At 42.6% G+C, this 25627-nt stretch overlaps 1 protein-coding gene across 7 annotated transcripts; it reads right to left on the bottom strand.

Annotated features, from left to right (window-relative positions):
- Positions 1–40: 40 nt before the first annotated feature.
- On the bottom strand, positions 41–23834 carry LOC143484155 (uncharacterized). Of its 7 annotated transcripts, XM_076982735.1 has the most exons (11): positions 22842–23789; positions 21291–21350; positions 20344–20388; positions 19221–19344; positions 15687–15889; positions 5879–5923; positions 4758–4881; positions 3824–3948; positions 3522–3589; positions 3201–3391; positions 41–2859 (listed from the first exon to the last, which is right to left on the bottom strand). In XM_076982735.1, exons 2-11 carry the CDS (start codon positions 21306–21308, stop codon positions 1022–1024), a joined length of 2781 nt encoding a protein of 926 aa, XP_076838850.1. In that variant the 5' UTR covers positions 21309–21350; positions 22842–23789; the 3' UTR covers positions 41–1021. The 7 variants fall into 7 exon arrangements, 5 of the variants coding, with proteins under 5 accessions (XP_076838850.1, XP_076838851.1, XP_076838854.1 ...); XM_076982736.1 differs by lacking the exon at positions 21291–21350 and having other exon boundaries at positions 22842–23787; XM_076982739.1 differs by lacking the exons at positions 19221–19344; positions 20344–20388; positions 21291–21350; positions 22842–23789 and adding an exon at positions 6299–6397 and having other exon boundaries at positions 15687–15817.
- Between the last annotated feature and the right edge of the window lie 1793 nt (positions 23835–25627).

Below are 25627 nucleotides of genomic sequence, written 5' to 3'. Positions count from 1 at the left end.
TGTCGTGGAAATTTTCTGGAAATGGATGAGGACTCAGACATGGTTAAATGATTAATTTATTACAAAAATATAAATATATATAAATAGGACAAAGACAGATACAAGACAGACACAAGACAGACAGACATGAGAGTCTCATTCAAGCATGACAATTCTGAAGGCAGGGGGGCAGTCCCCCTGCTTATATACAATCTTAAATACAATTCAGCAGTTCTAACAGGCAGGTTATCTTTAGCACAGCATGTTCCAAAACATAGGCGTCCAGCAGGCTACTTTGTCTCACGTGTGTATCTCCTAATATGGACTTCCCTAGAGTTAGCGGAAGCAACTGATGTATCAGTTGAACACAGAGAAAGCTGAATGACCCAAGTATAGTAGCCTAGTGACTACCAGTTAACAGAGTGCTCTTACCCTCAGCACTCTCCCTGACCTGGGTCACAGTATAGCACACATGCATAATATGAACTAAACATGGTTACACTGAATCACACTACTTCATTATTGTAGTCCTTCTGCTTAATCAGAATGGACATGTACTAAATCATAAAGTTCATAATGACCTCTTATAATAACTAAACATGATCTAATCAATGATGATTAGTCAATAATCAATTATTTCTGTCACACTTAAGTTTTTAAAAAACACTTCAAATTCTACTCAAGTCAGTTTTTACTTGTACTTGTACTTTTACTGAAATATGGGTCTCTAATACTTTATACAACACTGCTTAGTTTACATCATATAGACCACGATCCTTCAATTACAATATCAATATTTACTTTTTACGTCATAGACATCACTTTCTGTGGCAGTGATACATAGATATGTTTCCCCATGTTAAACAGTAACTAAAAACAAATTCATTATTGACTACTTCACATTTTCACCAATGCTTTACAATTTCATAGTGTAAAAGGCATACTTGGAACTTCAGCACACAAAAAAAGCATGTGGTGTGGGTAAAAGCTCTTCATGTCGTGTGTTTTGAAGGTATTTATGCAATGTGTTTTTGACTGCTACCTAATTGGGTCCCGTATGAAAGCGCTGGTGTCTGGAAAGAGTGTGTTGCGCTGAAAAACTCTTACCACACTCTGAGCACTGATACGGCTTCTCTCCTGTGTGAACGCGCTGGTGAGTTCGGAGATTACCCTGTTGAGTGAAACTCTTCCCACACTCTAAGCAGTGAAATGGCTTCTCTCCTGTGTGAATGCGCTGATGTTGTTTCAAACTTCTCTGTGCTGTAAAATTCTTCCCACACTCTAAGCAGTGAAACGGCTTCTCTCCTGTGTGAATGTGCTGATGTTGTTTGAAACTTCTCTGTTCAGTAAAGCTCTTCCCACACTCTGAGCAATGATACGGCTTCTCTTGTGAGTGAATGCGCTGGTGTCGATTAAGAATGTGTTGTGCCAAAAAACTCTTCCCACACTCTAAGCAGTGATACAGCTTCTCTCCTTTGTGAATTCGCTGATGTCGTTTTAAAGTACTCTGTTTAGAAAAACTCTTCCCACAATCTGAGCAACAATACAGCTTCTTCTCTCCTGTGTGAATGCGCTGGTGTTGGAGGAGATTACCCAGTTGAGTGAAACTGTTTCCACACTCTGAGCAACAATACGGCTTCTCTCCTGTGTGAATGCGCTGGTGTATGTAAAGTGTTTTTTGGCGACTAAAACTCTTCCCACACTCTGAGCAGTGATATGGCTTCTCTCCTGTGTGAAAGCGTTGATGTTGTTTGAAATTACTCTGTTCTCTAAAACTCTTTCCACACTCTGAGCACTGATACGGCTTCTCTCCTGTGTGAATGCGCTGGTGTATGTAAAGTGTTTTTGGGCGACTAAAACTCTTCCCACACTCTGAGCAGTGATATGGCTTCTCTCCTGTGTGAGAGCGTTGATGTTGTTTGAAATTACTATGTTCTCTAAAACTCTTTCCACACTCTGAGCAGTGATACGGCTTCTCTCCTGTGTGAATGCGCTGGTGTCGGTGTAGACTACCCGCATGAGTGAAACTCTTTCCACACTCTAAGCAATAATACGGTTTCTCTCCTGTGTGGGTGTGCTGGTGTTCTTTCAAATGATTCTTTTCATTAAAACGCTTCCCACACTCTGAGCACTGATACGGCTTTTCTCCTGTGTGAATGCGCTGGTGACTTCGGAGATGACACTGTTGAATGAAAGTCTTCCCACACTCGGAGCAGTGATATGGCCTTTCTCCTGTGTGAATGCGATTATGTCTTTCAAGATCAATCTGAAGGATAAAACCCTTTTCACACACTAAGCACTGAAAAGGCTTCTCTCCTGTGTGAATTAGCTGATGTTGGTAAAAACTAATCTTTTGACTAAAACCTTTCCCACACTCTGAGCAGTAATACAGCTTCACTCCTGTGTGAATGCGCTGGTGTTGGTGGAGATTACCTTGTTCAGTAAAACACTTCCCACACTCTGAACACTGATAGGGCTTCTCTCCTGTGTGAATGCGCTGGTGTCGGAGGAAACTGCCTTTTTGAATGAAACTCTTCCCACACTCTGAGCAGAGATATGGCTTTTCTCCTGTGTGAATGTGCTGATGTTGTTTGAAATGACTCTTTCCATGAAAACACTTCCCACACTCTGAGCACTGATACGGCTTCTCTCCTGTGTGAATGCGCTGGTGAATTCGGAAATAACACTGTTGACTGAAACTCTTCCCACACTCTGAGCAGTGAAATCTCTCCTTTTCAATTTTAATTTCTCCTGATTTCCGCATTCTGACAAAATCCTCATGGTGGCAATTCCTGATGTGCTTGTGGAGGTAAACTTGAGTTGTGTAGGAAAATGGACACACAGGGCAGGAGAAGAGCTGCGAATGGACGCCATTCATTTCTAGAGAGAAAAAGACATCAGTGTGAAAGGTATTATAATTATGACAAATTTTAGGAGTGGAATGATCAATATTTATACTATTTTATGTCAAATAAAATTTAAGCGCAATAATGAAACAAAAACTCAAAACTGCCTGTAAATGTCTTAACCTCAGCAAATTTTCAGTCATGTTTATCCTGATAACACAATGACCTACACAGTTTCTGTAGTTCAAAGGCCCCAAACTCACATTGTGAGCTTGATTTCTGAATTTAAAATGTTACATCAAATGTGCTAAAGTAGGGCAAACTCTGACCTGATATCATACATTTAAGATTAAATGAGTAAAATAAAATCACAACCTTCTGTAGAACACTGTTTGTTCCAGAGGAAGTCAAATGAGAAGTTGATATCTTCAGCGTTCTTGTCTCCGTACCACACCAGGAGCTCCTGTCCTGATTCAATGGGTCGACAGCAACGGTAGAAAATCTCCCCATAATACTGGAAGGCTGCCAGATTCTGCTCATCATCATTACGAGCACAATTCACATATCTGAGAGAAAACACAAACACCATGATGAGAGGGAAGCATAAGATTGCAGGAGGATTTATAACCAACTCAGTTATTTATAACAGACAATCAACAGCCAATGAACTGCAGACTTCAGTACTGCATCCAGTACCTCATCCAATTAGAGTGCGTCTCTCTCTTCACACCTATGTACTCATCACACTGGTTGCTCTTGTATATCTGCAAAAACAAAATTAAATTCATGTTGCTCACAAAACATTTGTAAAAGCAAAATAAATCATTGGCAACTGATGCACTCACATTAAAGGATCTCAAAACACACACTTTATTCAGCGTTGTACTACATAAGATCAGACTTTATTCAGAGTGAATTTTATACTAGCTGGTTCATGGTTCCATGTGTGACATGGTAATGGATATTTTTCAAATAAACGTTTTTGAGTGTGTACTGACCGCAATAGTCTGACCCTTATTAAACACTCCCAATCCAGCATCAGGAATACTGGACTTCTGAACCTCCAGACCAGAGGGAAGTGTCTCTCTGGCTGGATCTGTGACCCCCACAGGAACAGTTGTACCTGGGAAGATGACAGGTAAACCCGTTAACCTCACATGTATCATTGAAAAAAGATCTCTGCTCCTGAGAGTCTGGAATAGCAGGAGACAAGAAAGAAAAGAACTGATAACCAAAAGAGACCTCATTTACAACTATAACAGGTAGACTGCTAAAGCTTTAACATTATGGCACTACAATACACAATAACAGTACAGTTAAACTGAAAATGTGATGTTCCAACATTAATTGGAAAATCATACATGTCAAGAGGACAAAGGTCTATTGAATTTGGACAGGACATCATACAGGAGAATGAGATGGAAATGTCTGCTCTTTTGCACCACTCCTTTAGTGAGGAAGAGTTACACCCTCAAACACTTTTTGATATTTGATGCATCAGATTTAAAATGCACAAACTGAAGCAGATATTTTATTTTCATAGTCCAATCAGAGAGCAGCGAACGACCAATTGGGACTTAATATGATTGGACAAATGGTGTGAACATTTCATTTCATAGATCAAATAAGAAAGAAAATGGACATGTGATGATTATTCCTCGAGTCTTGCAATGTGTTTACCGTGCTTGTTCATATCACGATGAATGTACAACTTATCGCTCAGAACTAGTGGAAGATTGATCAGTCCACTGAACTTCACTATGTATAACTGGATGCGCGTGTGTGTGTGTGTGAGAGAGAGAGAGAAGACGGTTCCATAAGATACCTCTTGCAATATACACTCATCAGTGAGAGTACAACAGAGCCCAAGATTGGATTTACACTATACACACAAAGATTCAATACTCACACCCGCCACATTTATATGCTAACCTGACGTATGGGATCTGGGCTTCTTCTGGACAGTTCCATTCTGGTGGTCCATAGGGGTGCTGAGGTGCACAGAGACTGATGTCCCTCCCTCATCTGCAGTGGTACAGGCCTCTGTCTTCACATCCTTATAGACGTAATTATCAAGGAACAAAACTCATGAAACAAACTCAGAGGGAGTTGAATTATGCTGTTTGCACGCTGTAAAACCCAATAAGCTCTGAAAACTTGTAAAATAAATCAATAAAACAAATACATTTCATGACCACCTTCTTAATCTACACATAATGTTCATTTTATTGTTTGTTTACCATGTAAGAGCTCTTTGTAGTTCTATGATTAAACACTGTAGCCATTTGTTTCTCTACATACTTCATCCTCATTTCACCTCATTTCTTCAATAGTCAGGACACCCTAAGGACCACCACAGACAGGTAATATTTGGGTGGCGGATCATTCTCATCACTTCAGCGACATTAACATGGTGGTGATGTATTAGTGTACGTGCTGCTGGTGTGAGTGGATCAGATAGCAGTGCAGCTGTGTCACAGATGGACTGAGAGAAGTTCACCACCCAAAAACATGCAGTCCAGAGTGACCAACACATACTGTACAGCAACAGACGAGCCATCATCTCTGACTATAACTACAAGGTGACCAACATGTCCACCAGCTGCTCTGTGCTGGTCCTGTTGAGATACTGAATGGCTGAAAGGAGGACAGTGTGTAATTGTGCAACTACAAAGTGCCCCTACGTGGTAAACAAAACTGACATAATGCACAGTGAATGTTGAAAACGTGTGTTAATAGTTTTCAATTAATTAAGTGACTGAAAATTACAATCATACATACATGGAAGAGGATTAACTCTTGAATAATGACTATGCTGCAAATAATATTGAATAGACAATTTTGCCCTGGCATCTAAAGACACAGAACATAACTTGCATTTCCACTCCATTTAATGATCTAGTGATACGTAATACATAATTGGCATCATTCTGACCTAAAAAGCCCAAACTATTGTTCATTACAATAGAGTTGATAAAGAAGGCTATACTTCCAGACAGCAATGATTTGTCGCTACAAATGTGTACAAAAACTGACAAAGACTGTTCCTTTACCTCAGTTAACTGTTGTGGAAACTGTTGGCAGAAGTCAACATGAACCTGCAGAAGATAAAAAATAAATTTGTTCTGTCCTCGTCAGGCGCCCATTCACTTGACTAGACAGACAGCTAACGATGGAAAGAATTTCTGAGGCAGAAGCGAGTTTTGAACGTTTACTTCAATCTTCAGATACATAGAATTCTTCCTTCACTCTCGTAAAACTAAACAAACAGAAATGTACATAGAAGTGTGTTCGCTGCATCTTCTTACATACATTTTCAGTAGCATACGAATTACATACAGAAACGAACATACTAGTTAGCTCTACATGACTTGCCGAAAATCGTCAGGCATTCTATCTATACACAAACAATATAGACTCATAAAGGCATGAATTGGTCATTTTACATAAAACTATAAACAATATCCACTTACAAGCAAAGCCTTCTCAAGGGCAAGAACGGCTTATAAGGATGAGCACCTCTTCACTTTGTGATGGTTTAAATTAACTGAAAAAACGAACTTCTTCTCGAGCTAGAAATGACATCACAGAAAGTTCCATCAGTCGAAGGTAGGCTTAATAATGGATTTTTTACTAGAAGACACCAGGGTGGCGTCAGAACCCCAAACATTTCAATGTCATGACACTCCCCGTCTGGTATTGTGGGATACCACTACAATTGCACACTATATATTACATGAACACACAATTAAGGTCTCTAAACACGGTCCTGTGACTCTAGATCGTTGTGAGACATGAGAAGCACTGTTTCAGATACAGGTCTTTGGTAGGTCTTAGTTGCTCCATTCTTGAATATCTTGACCTCGACTTTTCTGACCTTAACATCTTTGTCTGGAAAGGTGTCGTTGATGAGTCCCATTGGCCATTCGTTACGATTTACTTGCTGGTCTTTCAGCAGCACTAAATCTGCAACTTGGAGGTTCGGACGGTCGGTCTGCCACTTTCCCCGGCTTTGAAGCGTCCCTAGATACTCCCGTCTCCATCTGTTCCAAAACACATCCGCAAGGTGCTGCACCTGCCTCCATTGCTGCCTGTGCAGATCTTTTCCGTCTGCACCACCTGGAAAAGGAGGAGGAACGCAGACCTTTTGGGTGAGGAGCATCGCTGGTGTAAGCAGGAAAGGTGAGTCTGGGTCTGTCGTGATAGGGGAAAGTGGTCTGGCATTGATAATCGTTATCTCTGCCATAAGAGTGGAAAGCACCTCATGTGTCAATTGAACATGGCTGGACTGAAGAAGCATTGCATCTAGGATGCGTCTAGATATCCCTATCATTCTCTCCCAGCTGCCTCCCATGTGAGAGGAATGAGGCGGGTTAAAGACCCACGTGCAACCTTCTTCTCCGAGGTACCTTCTGATGTTGGACATGTTCGGGTCTGTCTGCAGAAACCCCAGCTCCCGACAAGCGCCAACAAAATTGGTACCACAGTCTGATCGTATCTGTTTGGCAGGTCCGCGCAAGCTGGTGAACCTCCGGAAGGCATTAATAAAACTGGAGGAGTCCATCGACTCAATCAGCTCAATGTGGATGGCGCGTGTACTAAGACACGTGAAAAGGACAGCCCACCGCTTGCTGTTTGCATACCCCCCCCCCTGGTGCGCCGTGTGACAACTGACCAAGGACCGAACACATCTAGACCCACAAAGGTGAAGGGAGGTTCCATGCTCAAGCGATCGGGTGGTAGGTCTGCCATCAGCTGAGTGTTTGTTCTGCCTCTAAGTTTTCTGCAGATGATGCAGTTGTGCAGGACATGCTTAATCAATATTCTTGCTCCAATGATCCAATATCCAGCAGAACGCACTGCTCCCTCTGTGAAGACTCTGCCCTGGTGCATCACTTGCTGGTGATAGTGCCCTACAAATAGTTTTGCAACGTGACCCCCTGGAAGAACAAGAGGTTGTTTCTCCTTATATTCTAGATCGCCATGTCTGAGCCGTCCTCCTATTCTCAGCATTCCTTCTTCATCACAGTAGGGACTAAGTTTGTACTGAGGACTGTGTGTGGGGATGTCTTTTCCGCCGGCTATGCAGGTAAGTTCTTCCTTGAAGGCTTCCTCTTGCACACTTTTGATGATTGCCTTTTCTGCCTTTGCTAGCTCTTCAACGCTGCGTGGCTGCTTGCAGTAATGCCATGAACGGCATGTCTCATCTTGGGCTTTGTTCTTGATGGATCTGATGTTGTGGACTAGCAAGCTCATGGCCCTGATTAGCTTCTTCCATGAAGAAAACCGTTCAAACCTCTGACATCCAAGCTGAGGTCGATTGGTGAGCAGGTGAGTAACTCTTGCTCGTACCTCCACATCCACATCAGGGTCAATGAGTTCATAGGCTTCCGTGTCTGCGTCTCTGTTGGCATGTGACAAGAAGGCAGGCCCCTTTAGCCAAGCGCTGTCACTCAACATGGCTGCAGACACAGACCGGGTGTCTATGTCGGCTGGGTTACAGTTGGTGGGGACATAGTGCCACTGCTTGGGTGCTGACGATCTTCTGATACGTTGCACCGTTGCCAACATATACATAGAACCTCCTAGTCTGGTTACTAATGTATCCAAGGACTACACGACTGTCTGTGTAGAATTCAACCGCATTCAGTTCAATGTCCAATTCACTGGTGATAACTTCTGCAATTTCCACAGCTAGAACAGCAGCACCCAGTTCTAATCTGGGGACGGTGTGCGCAGACTGTGGAGCTAGTTTTGCTTTGCCCAGTACAAACCCGACGTGAGGATTCTCTTCTACATCAATAACTTTGAGGTAGGCAACAGCTGCAATAGCGTTCACTGAAGCATCAGAGAAAACATGTAGCTCTTTCCTTGTAGCCATTGAAACTGAGGTAGCAGCATAAGGTCTTCGAATCTGTAACTGCTGAAGATCACTGAGAGAATCTCTCCATGCACTCCATCCAGCCTCCCTGTCTGCAGGAAGAGGAGAGTCTTGCTTGAGAGTTCTCTGAGCAGCTTCTTTCCCTGAATTGTGACTGGTGCAGCAAACCCCAGTGGATCGAATAGACCGTTGATGGTGGCTAGGACACCTCTCCGTGTGTAGGGTTTGGCTGTGTTGGTCATTTGGAAGGTGAAAGTGTCTTCGGTTAAGTTCCACCTTAGGCCTAGGCTTCGTTGAATAGGTCTATCAAGACTATCGACACAGTCTATCAAGACTCTCTCAAATGGCTCACCCACTGCAGGAATGGGACACAACGGAGCCGGGGGAGTAACCTGGTTTGGTTTACCAACCATCTGGCATGCATCACATGTACGGCAATAATTCGCCACATCACTAGAAACCGACGGCCAAAAGAAATGCTGCAAAACACGCTGTGTGGTTTTTCGAATGCCTAAGTGGCCTGCCAAAGGATGATCATGGGCCAAAGATAAAATGTGTGAACGATACTGACGTGGAACCACCATCTGTGTAACCGACTCATGCCCTTCTTTAGGGGAAACCCAACTTCGTAATAATACCCCATCCCGAATGAAGTACGCGTTCTGGTACTCCGGCGAAAAGCTCCCGTTGTCAACACGCTCAAAACATTTTATTAGCGTTTGGTCTGTGTTCTGTGCTTTAATTAAATCTGCCCGCGACAAAAGGTCAGACATCGAAGTCTCAGTATCCGAATACGTAGGCTGGGCATGTGATGCCGTCACACCAGCAGGTGTAGTAACTGGGTGCTCCACAGGAGAGGCAGAATCAAGGGCATCAACAGGTTTATTTAACTCAGATAACTTGGACATAAAAGTGTCCCGTAAGGGAACCTCACCAAGTTTGGCAGCCTGTGCCCGAGTCAGTACACAAGCGGGAAAATACTCAGGTGTGTCCAAAGCAACGTCAGTAATAGGCTGTTCGACAACCTCCGGAACCAACACTACACCACCCGCTATGTCATTGCCTAATATAAACGAAACTCCGCTTACCGGTAGTTCCGAGCAAACCGCGACCTTAACTGTCCCCGTAAATGTTGCTGCCTCTAAAAACATTGTATGAAGGGGAAACCGCAAAACTCCAAGCTCAACTCCCTTAATGAGGACATCGGTGCCACAGTACGACTCCTCAGAAAATGGCAGTACAGACTTCAAAATTAACGAAACTGAAGCACCCGTATCTCTCAACCCCTTTACAGGTCGTTTCTGCTCACTCATCTCCAACAAAGACACACATCCCTCAAAAATAAACGGTTGAAACACGGGGTCCACGTCAGGAACCGAGGAAACAACCGAAGGAACTCTACTCACAGCGTTCACTTTCTTGATCGCGCCTGGATTTCGCAACGCCTTACGCTTCAACACTGGACAAGCGGCGATTACATGTCCTGGTGCATGACAGTAAAAACACTGCCTAGTGTCTCTAGCCGCTTCCGACGGTGACGAAGACGTAACTGTAACACTCTTAACACCTCGATTTGGAGGCGTACACCTGCTGCGAGATGAAGGAGAAAACACAGTTTTATGTGTTAGGACAAACTCATCAGCGGACGTGGCCGCCACTGCCACACTACAGGCTTTCTGTTCATTTAAGTAAATCACCACATTCTCAGGAAGACAATTTTTAAACTCCTCGATCAGGATTAACTCCTTTAATTGCTCAAACGTTGTGACGTTACTGGCGGTACACCATTTTTCGAACAATAAAGACTTCTCCCTCGCAAAGTCAGTGTATGTCTGGTTGGGGTTCTTTACTAAGCCTCTGAAATTCTGTCGGTATGCCTCAGGCACCAACTCATAGGCCCTCAGCACAGCTGCTTTTACCATGTCATAATCTATGCTTTGTGTTAGTGACAGAGAGGAACATGCCTCCTGAGCCTTCCCTGTCAGTTTACACTGAAGCATAAGAGACCACAGTTCCTTGGGCCACTGAAGTGTTGTTGCAATTCGCTCAAAGATGGAAAAATAAGCATCAACCTCCTGCTCCCTAAATGCAGGAACCAAACTGATCTGTCGACTAACATCAAAAGACGCAGGGGCGGAGACAGAACGAGGTAAGGGTACCGGTATATCTCTTCGCGCTCTCGGGGAGCACATATGAGGCTCTGGGGAACTTCCCGGAATAGGACTGCCTGCAGCCGACGGAGCAGTCTTACGTGGTAACGGAACAGGTCGCCCAGCATCCATAGCCAGCCGTTTCAATGCAATTTCCTTATCCGCCTCAATCTGCAAAGCACGAACACGTAATAACTCAACCTCGCGCTCCTGTCGCTTTATCTCCAACTCTAGTTCTTTTAACTTTATCGCAAGCATAGGATCAGTCACAGAAACACCCAACACAGAATCCACATGTACACTACCTACCCGTTCACCGGCGTCATCCGCTACGGACTCACCCGGCAGCGGAAGTAAACTCGGAACGCCACCGCGATCAGGCAAAATGCCGTCGCGCACAAGACTATGCTCCAAAGCCTGCTTAATGTCCCTCTTTGAAGCATCCCGCGGTACGGTCACATTAAAAAACTCAGCTATGAGAAGGAGATCCGCCTTCCGGCACTTATCAAATTGCTCCAGGGTAGGAAACAATGAAAACTCCGTCAAGTCAAAATGCGCCATAACTAGCACACCAAACACACTACCCCACCGCCACAAGAAAGAACACCAACCAGACGAACCAAACACAAAAGAAAACCGGGGAAAAACACCAAAACGGAGGACGAGCCCCCAATTGTTACCGCCCGGTCTAGGTCAGACGGTAGCAGCGAATGAATGATGGAGTGATCGAGGAGTGAAACAATAAAGGGGAACCGACAACACGTTAACCGATTCAATAATGTGTATTTGGACAACATGAAAATGCAAGATGGAACAAGCATTGGCTTAGCACCACTGACTTCAGGTAGGCCACGCTGAAAACGGGAAAAGAAAGCTAAACAACAAAACAAACAGCGGCCTACCCTACCTGGTGCTAAGCGACATCTTTTAAACTACACAACAACAACAACCAAGAAAATAAAAGAGAACACTTACATAACAAACACAACTAAGCAAAAACAGAGACACAGTCCACCACACACACACAAGAACAAGGGGCAGTCTAACAGGTCTCGATTACGGTTAGCAGATGTGTATATATACATATATCCAAAGTCATCCCCAAAACAGGGAGATCAAACGAGGAGAGCCTGCCACTCTCTCCTGCCGTCTTCACTTCCAGGAAGCCTTTTATAGGAAGCTGTGGATTGACCTGTCAGGCACCACCCAGAGCCATGTGACCCCATCATCCCGGGTGCACCTGAAAGAAATTACAACACAACACACATTCCACAGCACACCACGCTCCCTCGGGAGAACAGCACAATCATACAGTAATATCTCATCACGCTCCCGCAAGAGATTAGTACAATGTGTACAGTAATAACTCATCTCGCTCCCGCAAGAGAATAGTACATATCAGGACCTAACAGATAGTACATATCAGGACCTAACAATAGGTGTTGCATCATCATCTAGGTTGAGTTCTCTGAGCTCTTTTGCACGATCATCGGCAGGAAATGCTTCCATGACTTCCTTGCTGTTGGATGCTACTTTGTGGAGACGGATGTTGGATATGGCAAGCATTTTCTGTGTCCGTTTCAATAGATCAATCGCCTCACCGGCTGTGGGTCATGAAAGAAGCCCATCATCTACATAGAACTCTCTCTCCGTGAAGCAGCGCGTATCTGAGCCAAATTCCTCTTCGCCGTGAGATGCAGCGCGTCGAAGCCCATATATGGCAACTGAAAGAGAAGGGCTGTTGCCAAATATATGAACTTTCATGCGATACTCACAGAGGTCATTGGCAGGATCATTGTGCTTGTGCCAGAAGAACCGCAGGAAATCTCGGTGGTCCTCCCTGACAACAAAACTGTGAAACATCTGTTCTATGTCCACGGTCACAGCAACAGCCGGGTCCAGACAGCAGGACGTCATTGAGTGAAACGCCATGGCTCTTCGCACTTGAATCAAAAACCACCCTGATTTGGCCAGGTTTCTGCGGGTGGTAAACTCCAAAGAGAGGTAAATACCAGCACTCTTTCCCAGCTGGGAGAGGAGGAGCCTGCTCAGCATGGTCACGGTCGAAGGTGTTCTGCATGAAGGCGACAAAGTGTTTCTTCATTTCAGGTTTTTTCTCCAGAGTGCGTTGGACAGAAGCTAGCCTTGTGAGTGCCTGGTCACGACTATGAGGTAGGCGTTCGCGAGGTGTTCTGAATGGAAGTGGAGCAACCCAGCTGTTTGTATTGTCCATGAACATCTCTTTATCCATAAGCTCTAGGAACAGTCTGTCTTCCACAGAGAGCCCTATCTTGTCATCATCTTTGGTTGTCTCAAAAATTGTGCTTCCTAGTGAACACCCTAAAGATCTGTGAATGTCTGGAGTGGCTGTCTGCTCGAACAGGGACCCAAACTTCTCCTTGACGCGAAGCCTGTTAGGACAGGGTCTAAAGAAGGAAGGTCGTTTGTTCTCAAGAATGTTGGTGCGGTAAGTTTGAATAGCTGCAGGCCTGTGAGTGCCACATGTCATGACAAAATTAATTAATTATTAATTGTTTCAGTGATTCCAGTTGGTAACGTCCCATAAAATGAATGCCATCTCTACTTATTAAAAACAACACTCAAAAATATAGACGCAAGCAGTGATTGTGAGTTCATGCAGGAATAGGCCCTACAGGCCTAAGCAGCCCAAGAAGTTGTTTTGAGCAAATGATTGACCTTTGATATGAATGCATGAACTGTTCTTTTTAATGTCAAGCTTACTTATGAGGCACTAAAAGCCCAAAAGACCAAAAGAAATTGTATTGGCAAAATGATTCAGATCATTGAACTAGATCACATGCTGAGATAAACTTTGTGTGTATGTTTGGGTTTGTGTAGTGCTTTATGTAAGCAATACTTTTCAGTCATTTCCAGTCTTTGGTAAGTAGATTGAGCCCAAGTACCATTATACTGATATTACATGAATAAAATAAGAGGTCTTAGAGAATTAAATGGTTAATTTCTGGTCAGGCAGTCTATGTTTTGATATAAGATGCAATTACAAAGTTATTTAGCTCATTGTTCTGAATCAAACAAGATCCATTACTTGTCAATTCTTCATAACAGGATTGAAGTGCGTGTTTTGATGATTTTAGAGGTTTTTGTGTACTGTAGCGCCCCTGCCAGGTCGATTTGGACCAAACTTGGCATACCTCACAAAATCCTCAATCTCTAAAAGAGTTTCAGATTAAGATTTGATCACTTACATGGTTTATACGTTATAGTAATACAGGTCATATATGGCATGACAAACTATATATATCACAATACATATGACAAACTATATAACAGACTACTAAAACTTCTGCATGGAGGTTACTGTTGCTACAAAAACTGTATATTGCTCTTCGAACAACAAGCCGTGGATTATTAGCGATGTCAAGAAGCTCCTCAACCAAAAGAAGAGGGTGTTCAGAGACAGAGCTAGTACATAGTTCAGGCATATACAGGGGGAACTCAAGGTTAGACATGCTGAGTCCAAGAAGTCCTACAGGAACAAAGTAGAGCAGAAGCTATAGGAAAACTACATGAAATAGGTCTGGGAATTAAAGGAGCTACATAAGAGCACACTTTATTCAGTGTGAATATTGTACTGTATAAGAACTAGAGGTGGGCATATATTAATTTTTTTATCTAGATTAATCTCACTGAAATCTTGAAATTAATCTAGATTAATCTATATTAAAATGGCTCATATGCGTGCTACCCAAGTAATGACAAAGTCAGTTTTTGAGATAGGGTTTCTTAATACAGAGGGTGCATTAGACCAGGGGCTCATCTCCTGTTTCCAAAATGCATCAATGACTGCTTGAGGAAGCTGTTCTACTTTGATACTTGAAGAAAAAAAAACATGCTCAATAAAATGTAGGCTACTCGTGTTCAACGGTTTATTCAGTTAAACATGAATTTGTAAGCCTACATACTGTACATTAAATAACATGTTTATTCAGCTAAACATGATATTTGAAATGTAAGCCAACATTTAGTACATTTAACCTCACGGACGTCATTTTCAAAAGTCAGTTTTGGTCCTCTGTAGTTTTAACGGTTAAAAAGAAATATTTAAATAGCGACGAATCTAGCGCTAGGACCATGCAGAAAACGACCGCTCCAAGCTCCGCTCCGGTAACACTTTGCTTCATGGAAAATTCATTTTTAGGAACGTAAACTTGGCGACTTCGTGGCTGCATCCATGTAAAAACATGTACGATTTGTAATTCACAGGTTTAAAAACTCGTTCTCGCCCATACTGTGCAATTTAGTTAGGAATACAGCCGAGCTAAACTATCAAGTTGAAAGTCATCCTAGTTTGTTTACCCATTTTGACCCAGTTCCCAACCCAAATTTAAGAATAGATTAACGGCGATAATTTTTATATCGCCCGAGAAGAGTATCAAATTAACGACCGCCGTTAACGGCCCACCACTAATAAGAACACACTTTATTCAGTGTGAATATTGTACTGTATAAGAACATACACTTTATTCAGTGTGAATATTGTACTGTATAAGAACACACTTTATTCAGTGTGAATATTATACTACTACAGTATGACAAAGTCAACTGCCTGTCTCTTGTCATGACAACAGTACTAAAATGTGTTGGTTACAACATAACAAGCTTGCAGCATTTACATGAAACTCAGCAGATATTAAGCATTTAAAAAGGAGCTCTGATGACATAGCTGTTTCTATGTTATATGCTAACTGACATTTCAAATACATCGCTGATTAATTAATTATTACTAATAATAATTAGTATTAATTATTAACTACATAATTAATACATAATATTATGAAAGAGACTCACCATGCTGGAGAATCCACTGTTCATGGCCTCATCTTTGTCCATCAGTTCTCTCTGGTAGGGCCCAAAGTGTGTACCGACCGCAATAGTCTGACCCTTGTTAAACACTCCCAATCTGGCATCAGGAATACTGGACTTCCGAACCTCCAGACCAGAGGGAAGTGTCTCTCTGGCTGGATCTGTGACCCCCACAGGAACAGGTGTACCTGGGAAGATGACAGGTGAACCGTGAACCTCACATGTATCGTTGAAATAAGATCGCTGCTTCTGAGAGTCTGGAATAGCAGGAGACAAGAAAGGAAAGAACTGATACCCAGAGAGACCTCATTTAAAGATATAACAGGTAGACTGCTAAAGCTTTAACATTAGGGCACTACAATACACAATAACAGTACAGTTAAACTGAAAATGTGATGTGCTAACAATAATTGGAAAATCGTACATGACTGTCAAGAGAAGAAAAGTCTGTTGAATTTGGACAAAAAAATTGCATGTCAAACAGTTTTCAGTACAGGACATCATACAGGAGAATGAGATGTAAATGTCTGCTTTGGTGCACCACTCCTTTAGTGAGGAAGAGTTACACCCTCAAACACTTTTTGATATTTGATGCACCAAATTTAAAATGCACAAACTGAAGCAGATATTTTATTTTCATAGTCAAACTGAACTTATGATACTATCCATCCATCCATTATCTGAACCGCTTAATCACGCTAGTCGGGGTCACGGGGGGGCTGGAGCCAATCCCAGCATCTCCGGGCGAAGGCAGGGTACACCATGGGCAGGTCGCCAGTCCACCGCATGGCCAACACACACACACGCACTCACACCTATGGGCAATTAAGAGTGATTAATCAACCTAACACGCATGTCTTTGGACTGTGGGAGGAAACCGGAGTACCCGGAGCAAACCCACGCAGGCACAGGGAGAACATGCAAACTCCACACAGAGCAGCCCAGACCGAGAATCGAACCCAGACCGCCTTGCTGTGAGGCGACAGTGCTAACCACCACATAGGGCTGAACGATTAATTGCATTTGCGATAATTTCGCGATTTTTTTTTTTTTTTTTTTTTTGTCTAATCGCACAGGCTGCGATTTAAACTGGTCACGTGACTTGGGAGCGAGCCGAGCCGAGGACGAACGGAGCAAACCCGAGCAGGAGGCAGGGAGGTGGAGAAGTGAAGTTAACACAGCGCACTTTAACTTGTTGCACAACGGCTTCAGGCTCGACAGAAGCTGACACAACTGAAAGTCTAATACCAAAGAGGGGCAGCACATAAGTTGTGTGAAATTACTTTGGCTTTTAAAAAGATGCTGCTCAACGTCAGGTACCCTGCAAAACATGCCTTGCTACTGTCGCTACTACGCGAGGAAACACTACAAACCTTCAGCATTAAAAAAACACCACAAAGCCTCGTATGATATTTGTAAGGCTAAAATGCCAACGACCAGTGCTGCATCTTCAAATACGCCAAAGTGTTTCTCTGCGCTTATACAGCTTTAGTATGCGGTGAGCAGCGAAATACCGTAAAATCACGCATATAGGCGCAATAAGATTTAAAGCGCGGATGAATTGCGAAAGCGCGGATAGCTTGACCGCGGTCCAGCAGACAGGGTTCACTGACCGAACCGTTTGAAAGTGTAACTCCTTATGGATGTAATTCGAAGCGGCACGCTGAAATAACTCGGGCAGTAACGGAGTTCATAGTGAAAGACATGATGCCCGTTAATATAGTGAACAAGCCCGGCTTCATGGCTTTGTTAAACACACTGGATATGCGCTACCAAATGCCCTCACGCACATATTTTAGCCAAGTTGCTATACCTGCAGGGCTGCCAACTCTCACGCATTGAGCGTCTTAGACTAAAAAATTAGTAGTTCGCTCTGGCGCCAACCACAGGCGATCGATCGATCACGATATAATAATAATACTTAAATTTAGTCCATTTTACACCCAGTGGCGGACTTAGCAATTTGGAGGCTCAAGGCGAATTTAGCTAGGGGGCCCATCAACATTAATATGCGAGAAATAAGTTCAGGTTCACACTACAAGATTTTAGGCTGGTTTTTCAGTCGCCGACTGTTTTTGTAGATCGCCGACAGAAACTGTGGTCAGACGCAAATCGGGGATCATTCGGCACTCGCTCAGTCGTGTAGTGTGAACTGCTGAAAGACGCTCGCCGAGCCGTCGCCGAATGGTTGCCAACTCATCGCAGACGACCGGCAGATATCTAGCATGTTTCATATCTAGCCCAGTCGGCGACTGTGAGTCAACAGCAGCGTCTAGCTTCATACAACTTTACTACAAGACTGTGTTTAAGTTATTGTGACAGCACTGGAGAAATAATGCGATTGACTATATCTATGTTCACTGCAACGGAGAGATGAAATAATTCTGGCAATTTGGGACTATGGAGTGGTTAAACGGTAAAAAAAAAATAATAATAATAACGAAAACGTGGAGCACATGTACGTTGTTTTTATTTTCTTCGTGGTGTTGCTGGTTCTCGCGAGTGTTTCATTTTCGTGTTCTCGTGTTTTTGGACGGCAGCCAGATGAGTCGGCGATTCCCCAGTTGTTTAATTCGTGAGCCCACGTCACCGATCAGTCATGTAGTGTGAAAGCCACAACAACTGAAAGACTTGCGATTACAGCACAACCAGTCGTGTAGTGCGAACGGCACAAAAACCTGATGACTGAAAAGTCGTGTAGTGTGAACCTGGCTTTAGCTAGACAAGGGGGCCCTACAGTGGGAGGGGCCCAAGGCAATTGCCTAGCAACGCCTCTATGCAAAGACCGCCTCTGTTTACACCCCCCCGCAACCCTGTATCTGAGCTGTATAAAAAATGCCGAAACAGAGTTTCCTGAAGTGGAACAATGGGAAAAAATCGCGATTTTAAATCGCAATCGCAATTTATAGATAAAAAATTGCAATTAGATTATTTTCCAAAATCGTTCAGCCCTACCACCACACCACCGTGCCGCCCCACTTATGATACTACTGTACAAGAAATGAAGAAAAACAAAAGAATGCAAGATGGCCACGTACCCTTCAGTGATGATAATGATTCTAAAAAGGCCTATGAAAAGTAGACCAATCAGAGGGCAGCGAACGGCAAATCAGGACTTAATATAATTGGACAAATGGAGTGAACATTTCATTTCATAGATCAAATAAGAAAGAAAATGGACATGTGATGTTTTCTTATTCCTCGAGTTTTGCAATGTGTTTATCGTGCTTGTTCATATCACCATGAATGTACAACTTATCGCTCAGAACTAGTGGAAGATTGATCAGTCCACTGAACTTCAGCAGGTATAACTGGATGTGTTTGTGTGTGTGTGTGTGTGTGTGTGTGTGTGTGTGTGTGTGTGTGTGTGTGTGTGTGAGAGAGAGAGAGAGAAGACTGTTCCATAAGATACCTCTTGCAATATAAACTCATCAGTGAGAGTACAACAGAGCCCAAGATTGGATTAACACTATACACACAAAGATTCAATACTCACACCCGCCACATTTATATGCTAACCTGACGTATGGGATCTGGGCTTCTTCTGGACAGTTCCATTCTGGTGGTCCATAGGGGTGCTGAGGTGCACAGAGATTGATGTCCCTTCCTCATCTGCAGTGGTACAGGCCTCTGTCTTCACATCCTTACAGACGTAATGATCAAGGAACAAAACTCATGAAACAAACTCAGAGGGAGTTGAATTATGCTGTTTGCACGCTGTAAAACCCAATAAACTCTGCAAACTTGTAAAATAAATAAATAAAATACATTAAATAACATTTCATGACCACCTTCTTAATCTACACTTACTGTTCATTTAATTGTTTGTTTACCATGTAAGAGCTCTTTGTAGTTCTATGATTAAACACTGTAGCCATTTGTTTCTCTACATACTTCATCCTCATTTCACCTAATTTCTTCAATAGTCAGGACACCCTAAGGACCACCACAGACAGGTATTATTTGGGTGGCGGATCATTCTCATCACTTCAGCGACATTACCATGGTGGTGATGTATTAGTGTACGTGGTGCAGGTGTGAGTGGATCAAAATTGCAGCTGTGTTACAGATGGACAGAGAGAAGTTCACCACCCAAAAACATGCAGTCCAGAGTGACCAACACATACTGTACAGCAACAGATGAGCCATCATCTCTGACTATAACTACAAGGTGACCAACATGTCCACCAGCTGCTCTGTGCTGGTCCTGTTGAGGTACTGAATGGCTGAAAGGAGGACAGTGTGTAATTGTGCAACTACAAAGTGCCCCTACATGGTAAACAAAGCTAACATAATGCACAGTGAATGTTGAAAACATGTGTTAATATTTTTCAATTAATTAAGTGACTGAAAATTACAATCATACATACATGGAAGAGGATTAACTCTTGAATAATCACTATGCTGCAAATAATATTGAATAAACAATTTTGCCCTGGCATCTAAAGACACAGAACATAACTTGCATTTCCACTCCATTTAATGATCTAGTGATACGTAATACGTAATTGGCATCATTCTGACCTAAAAAGCCCAAACTATTGTTCATTACAATAGAGTTGATAAAGAAGGCTATACTTCCAGACAGCAGTGATTTGTTGCTACAAATGTGTACAAATACTGACAAAGACTGTTCCTTTACCTCAGTTAACTGTTGTGGAAACTGTTGGCAGAAGTCAACATGAACCTGCAGAAGATTAAAAAAATAAATAAAGTAATAATTGTTTCAGTGATTCCAGTTGGTAACGTCCCATAAAATGAATGCCATCTCTACTTATTAAAAACAACACTCAAAAATTTAGACACAAGCGGTGATTGCGAGTTCACGCAGGAATAGGCCTTACAGGCCTAAGCAGACCAAGATAACCAATAAGTTGTTTTGAGCAAATGGTTGACCTTTGATATGAATGCATGAACTGTTCTTTTTTTTATGTCAAGCCTACTTATGAGGCACTAAAGGCCCAAAAGAAATTGTATTGGCAAAATGATTCAGATCATTGAACTAGATCACTTGCTGAGATTGGGTATGTGTAGTATTTTATGTAAGCAATACTTTCCAGTCAGTTCCAGTCTTTGGTCAGTAGACATAAATAAAATAAGACATCTTAGAGAATTAAATGGTTAATTGCTGGTCAGGTAGTGTACCTTTTGTCATAAGATGCAATTACAAAGTTATTTAGCTCACTGTTCTGAATCATACAAGATCCATTACTTGTTTGAATTGTGCATAACAGGACTGCAGCATGAGTATAGTGTATAGTGTAGCGCCCCTCGTCATACCTCACAAGAACCTCAATCTCTAAAAGCATTTCAGATTAGGAGTTGATCACTTAGGCTACATGGTTTATGAGTTATAGTAATATGGGTCATATATGGCCACAATGATGTAATGGAAAAATGAACCAACCTGAAAACTTAAAAATTCACATGCCATGTTTACTATCTAATATCCAAACGCCTTCTATAAAGAGTAATATCTGGACTCCAAGGCGTACAAACAGGCATATAGGATAGCAGAATGGAGGTTGGGTGATATTTTATACTGATAAACCCATCAACACACACTGACTCCTTTATCTACTAACTCACCTCTTCACAAGAGCTCATTTTCACAAGTAAGCCACCTTCTTTATCCAAGGTTATTTGGAACTGAAAATTATTATAGATAAATCAAATATACAAATAATTTCAAAATACTTCATGCAGAACCAACACATACATTCTATTTCAAGCTCATATTTCATTAACATAGTACTTCATACAATGAACAAACATAGCGGCATGCAAACATCTGGACTCCACTGGTCACAATTCCTGTTATTTTCCATGGTTAAGTGATCATAAGAGGAGCGGATCTCTAAAACGCATCAAATTAAGATGAAACACTTTGCACAGCATTTCAACAAGTTTACTGTATTATTGTTCTGTATAATTTCAAAATGAAATATTTTCAAGTTAGGACAGGCCAAGAGATTTAACAGAAATAATTTTACCAAGAGGTTAAATAGCTTGTTAACACTATGAAATGTTTTGAATTTCATATGAAATGCTGTGAAATGATTTGAATTTCATAGCTTTATAATCACTTTGACTCCACACACCCTTTCCCAAAAATGAGTAGTCCTTTAGACAGCTGCACAGAGCTTTTAACTTTAAAATAACTGATGGCCACAATGTCACTGAAATTTACTGAAATGTCAGTAAATATGGAACAACAAAGGAAATGTTGAGGTCTGGATGACCAATAAATGTTCAAAGAGATCTGCTCATAGGATCTATAGAAAGACCAATCATGTACTTTTTACTGAAAATATCCATCAATAAAGTGGCTGTAGTAGACTCTGGAGTAGCTGTGCATTGTTCTACCCTACAGTGTACACATCTCAAATAAATGTTTACAAGCTGTGGTGACAAATGTGAGGTTCAGTGCTGACCATGCAGGATGCCTGAACACAGTAATAAAATATTAAACGTCATCTTTAACTTTATGCATTTTGGATATCTGGTCATCTTACTCACATAAATAATCACAGGAATAGACGTATTAACTATGGAAGCCCAAACATTTTCATGTTGCTGTATGAAATACATTACTGTATATATAAACGATGTATGATAACCATGTTAAATGATTTCATGGTTTCATAATCATAACGTATAACTGTATAACCAATACATGTTGTCAATCAGCAGTTCAGTTAGAGTAACTAGTGACATTTATTCAGTATCTCGCTAGTTCGTTCACCATTAACGTATACCGTACAAATAAGGCAGAATCCTAAAGGAAACGTTTAACATCTAAGGTAAAAGAAAAGATAGTTTAGTTATGTAGTCAACTGTTAGTGAATGAACTCGACAGTCCAGTATCTGCTGAATCAAATTAGAAACTCAACTTCCATTATTGTTCTGAGGAAACTGCAGCTACTGACACAACAGCTGTGACTCGGCTAACCGCGCTAGGAGAGCCAGCTCGCTAACTTCAGATTAATGTTCTTGGTGCTTTAAGCAGAACCCATCTCCAACAAAACACGACTAGTTCCTGATACTCCGCTCATGTCTGTTTGAACATCCTTTCAGGACAGTGTTGTGTAAAGACGGCTAGCCAGGTAGATGAGCTGAATTATCTAACTAGCTACCTACCAGGTCCGCTAAATCTTGGTCAGGAAAACTGAGGTGACTGGTGCTGGCGGCGAGATTTAAGGTGCGTTTATATTCGCAGTTCGGTTCCCTCCGGACCAAAGCAGCACATTAAACACCGTGGCGTTTTAGTCCGGGTTGGTTTAGCGTTCACACTCGCGTATGAACCCAACAGTGAACCAAATGTTCAACTCTGACTGATCAGCGTTGATGCTGCTTCCCAACACCAACACAGATAAAACAGCTCTAGATCCGTTGGGCTAAATGCGCATGCGGGAGATTCGGGATGTTGCTCCAGATCTCGCGAGAGGAACAAATAAACCCGGGGGGTATTCCACGAAGCGGGTTTAACAAACTCTAAACTCAAACCGGAACTCAAAGTTGACTAATCTCGCCGTATCATAGTCAGAGTTTTCGGTTCCACAAAAGCTGATCACAGTTAGTTTAGTTGATTCTGAGTAGATTAAACCCAGCTGAAGCGCGTTCACGTTACCTGTTAAAATGCATTCTCACTGGTGTGTCGAAAAACTGATTCACCATGGACGCTAATGATGAAAAAGAGATCAATTTATTTTACACCGCTTGAGCAAGAAATATTAATGTCTGCATATGCAGAAAATGAATATGTATGTAAATGACCAGGATCATCACAGAGTTTAAATCCACCGGATTAATTTAATTTGGGTTTTGTGTGTTGATGTATTTATATTCTGTGGATGTTTGTGTGTGTGTTTTGTATTTGTTTAATTAAATTTGTCCTGCTGAGGATGCCGTGGAATGCACAAGGCGGAGCACCTATAAAGGTAGTGTCACAGGTGGGCGTAGCTGTTTGTAACAAGCCTAGATGCTAGTGATGGGCAAATGAAGGCTCTAGAACACATATGCCCGCGGGCCAGATCCGGCCCGCGAATTGATTATCTATGGCCCCCTGGATGATATTTAATTACTATTAGAACCGGCCCGCAGGCCACAGCCGCCCGCTGGTGTTTTGCACGCACAAATACTACATTCCCCACAATGCAACGGTAGCCCGCGAAGTCACTGCAGCGCACACAAGCGGCAAAGTATGGAGGACCGAGGGGGTGTTCCAAGAAGCGGGTTAAGCGAGAAAACCCGGGTAAAGCCTGGTTCACACTACACGACTTTTCAGTCGTCAGGTTTTTGTGCCGTCCGCACTACACGACTGGTCGTGCTGTAATTGCGAGTCTTTCAGTTGTGGCGTTCACACTACATGACTACAATTCCACTACATGGAATTATGTTAGAATGCTGTTTGTTGACTACAGCTCAGCATTTAACACAATTATCCCCTCCAAACTCACAGCGAAGTTGGAGGATCTAGGACTTCACCCATCTCTATGCCACTGGATCTCCAACTTCCTCACAGACAGACCACAAACAGTACGGGTGGGAAAACATGTCTCACCCTCACTCACCCTCAACACTGGAGCCCCCCAGGGCTGTGTTCTGAGCCCCCTGCTGTACACATTGTACACACATGACTGTGTGGCCACTACCAGCTCCAACACCATCATCAAATTTGCTGACGACACCGTCGTGATGGGTTTGATCACCGGGGACGATGAAACAACCTACCTGGAGGAAATTAAACACCTGGAGGACTGGTGCCAGGGAAATAACCTCCTCCTCAACGTCAGCAAAACAAAGGAGCTGATAGTGGACTACAGGAAGAAGCAGGTGAGGACCTACCATCCTGTGGCCATCAACGGGACCATGGTGGAAAGAGTGGACAGTTTTAAGTACCTTGGAGTTCATATCTCGCAGGACTTGTCATGGACATGTCATGCCAACATCGTGGCAAAGAAGGCTCGTCAACGTCTCTTCCATCTGAGACGCTTAAGGGACTTCAGACTGCCCTCCAAGGTACTGAAAAACTTCTACACCTGCACCATAGAAAGCATCCTAACTGGGAACATCACAGCCTGGCTTGGTAACAGCACCCAGCAGGACAGACGAACTCTACAGAGGGTGGTACGTTCAGCTGAACGCATCATCCGAGCGGAGCTGCCTGACCTGCAGAACATTTACAACAACCGATGCTGGACCAAGGCCAGGAAGATTGTGATGGACCCAAGCCACCCCAACAATGGACTCTTCTCTCTGTTGCCGTCAGGAAGACGCTATCGCGCTCTGAGGACAAACACAGAGAGAATGAGGAGGAGCTTTTTCCCGCAGGCCATCCGTGCCCTGAACTCCAGACATTGACATTAATACAAACCTGCACTAATGAACAATTTAATTGAATGCACACACTTGCACATTCCTTAATTTGCGCATTTTTAAAAATTGCACATATATTTATATTTACACTGGAACGTTGCATATTTTTGCACTATTACATTTTGCACTATTACACACTATTACACTATTTATATTTTTCAATTTTAAAGTATTCTATCCTGTTGACAATGCCGCCCCCCCATTATTATTATTATTATTTTTTTTTTTACTTTCTTCTTCTCCCTAAAATGTGAACGGACAGTCTGCAAAGCATTTCACTGCTGAGCTGTACACAGTACGACCATGCATGTGACCAATAAACTTGATTTGATTTGATGACTAATCGGCGACGCGGGCTCACGAATTACACGACTGGAGAATCGCCGACTCATCTGGCTGCCGTCCAAAAACACGAGAACACGAAAACGAAACTCTCCCGGAACCAGCAACACCACGAAGAAGATAAAAACAATGTACATGTACTCCACATTTTCGTTATTGTTATTTTTTTTTTACCGTTTATACACTCCAGTTGCCAGAATTATTTC

The sequence above is a fragment of the Brachyhypopomus gauderio genome, chromosome 20 (genome assembly GCF_052324685.1).
Source record: "Brachyhypopomus gauderio isolate BG-103 chromosome 20, BGAUD_0.2, whole genome shotgun sequence".
Taxonomy (NCBI): Eukaryota; Metazoa; Chordata; class Actinopteri; order Gymnotiformes; family Hypopomidae; genus Brachyhypopomus; species Brachyhypopomus gauderio.
Note: the sequence above shows the minus strand (reverse complement) of the source record. Positions and strands in the feature narration are given on the sequence as shown.

Coding starts and splice junctions, on each gene's coding strand:
- LOC143484155 (XM_076982735.1), bottom strand. Junction 5,924..15,686: donor ACAGTGGATTCTCCAGCATG/GTGAGTCTCTTT, acceptor TATCTTCTGCAG/GTTCATGTTGACTTCTGCCA. Junction 3,949..4,757: donor GCCCAGATCCCATACGTCAG/GTTAGCATATAA, acceptor TCATCTTCCCAG/GTACAACTGTTCCTGTGGGG.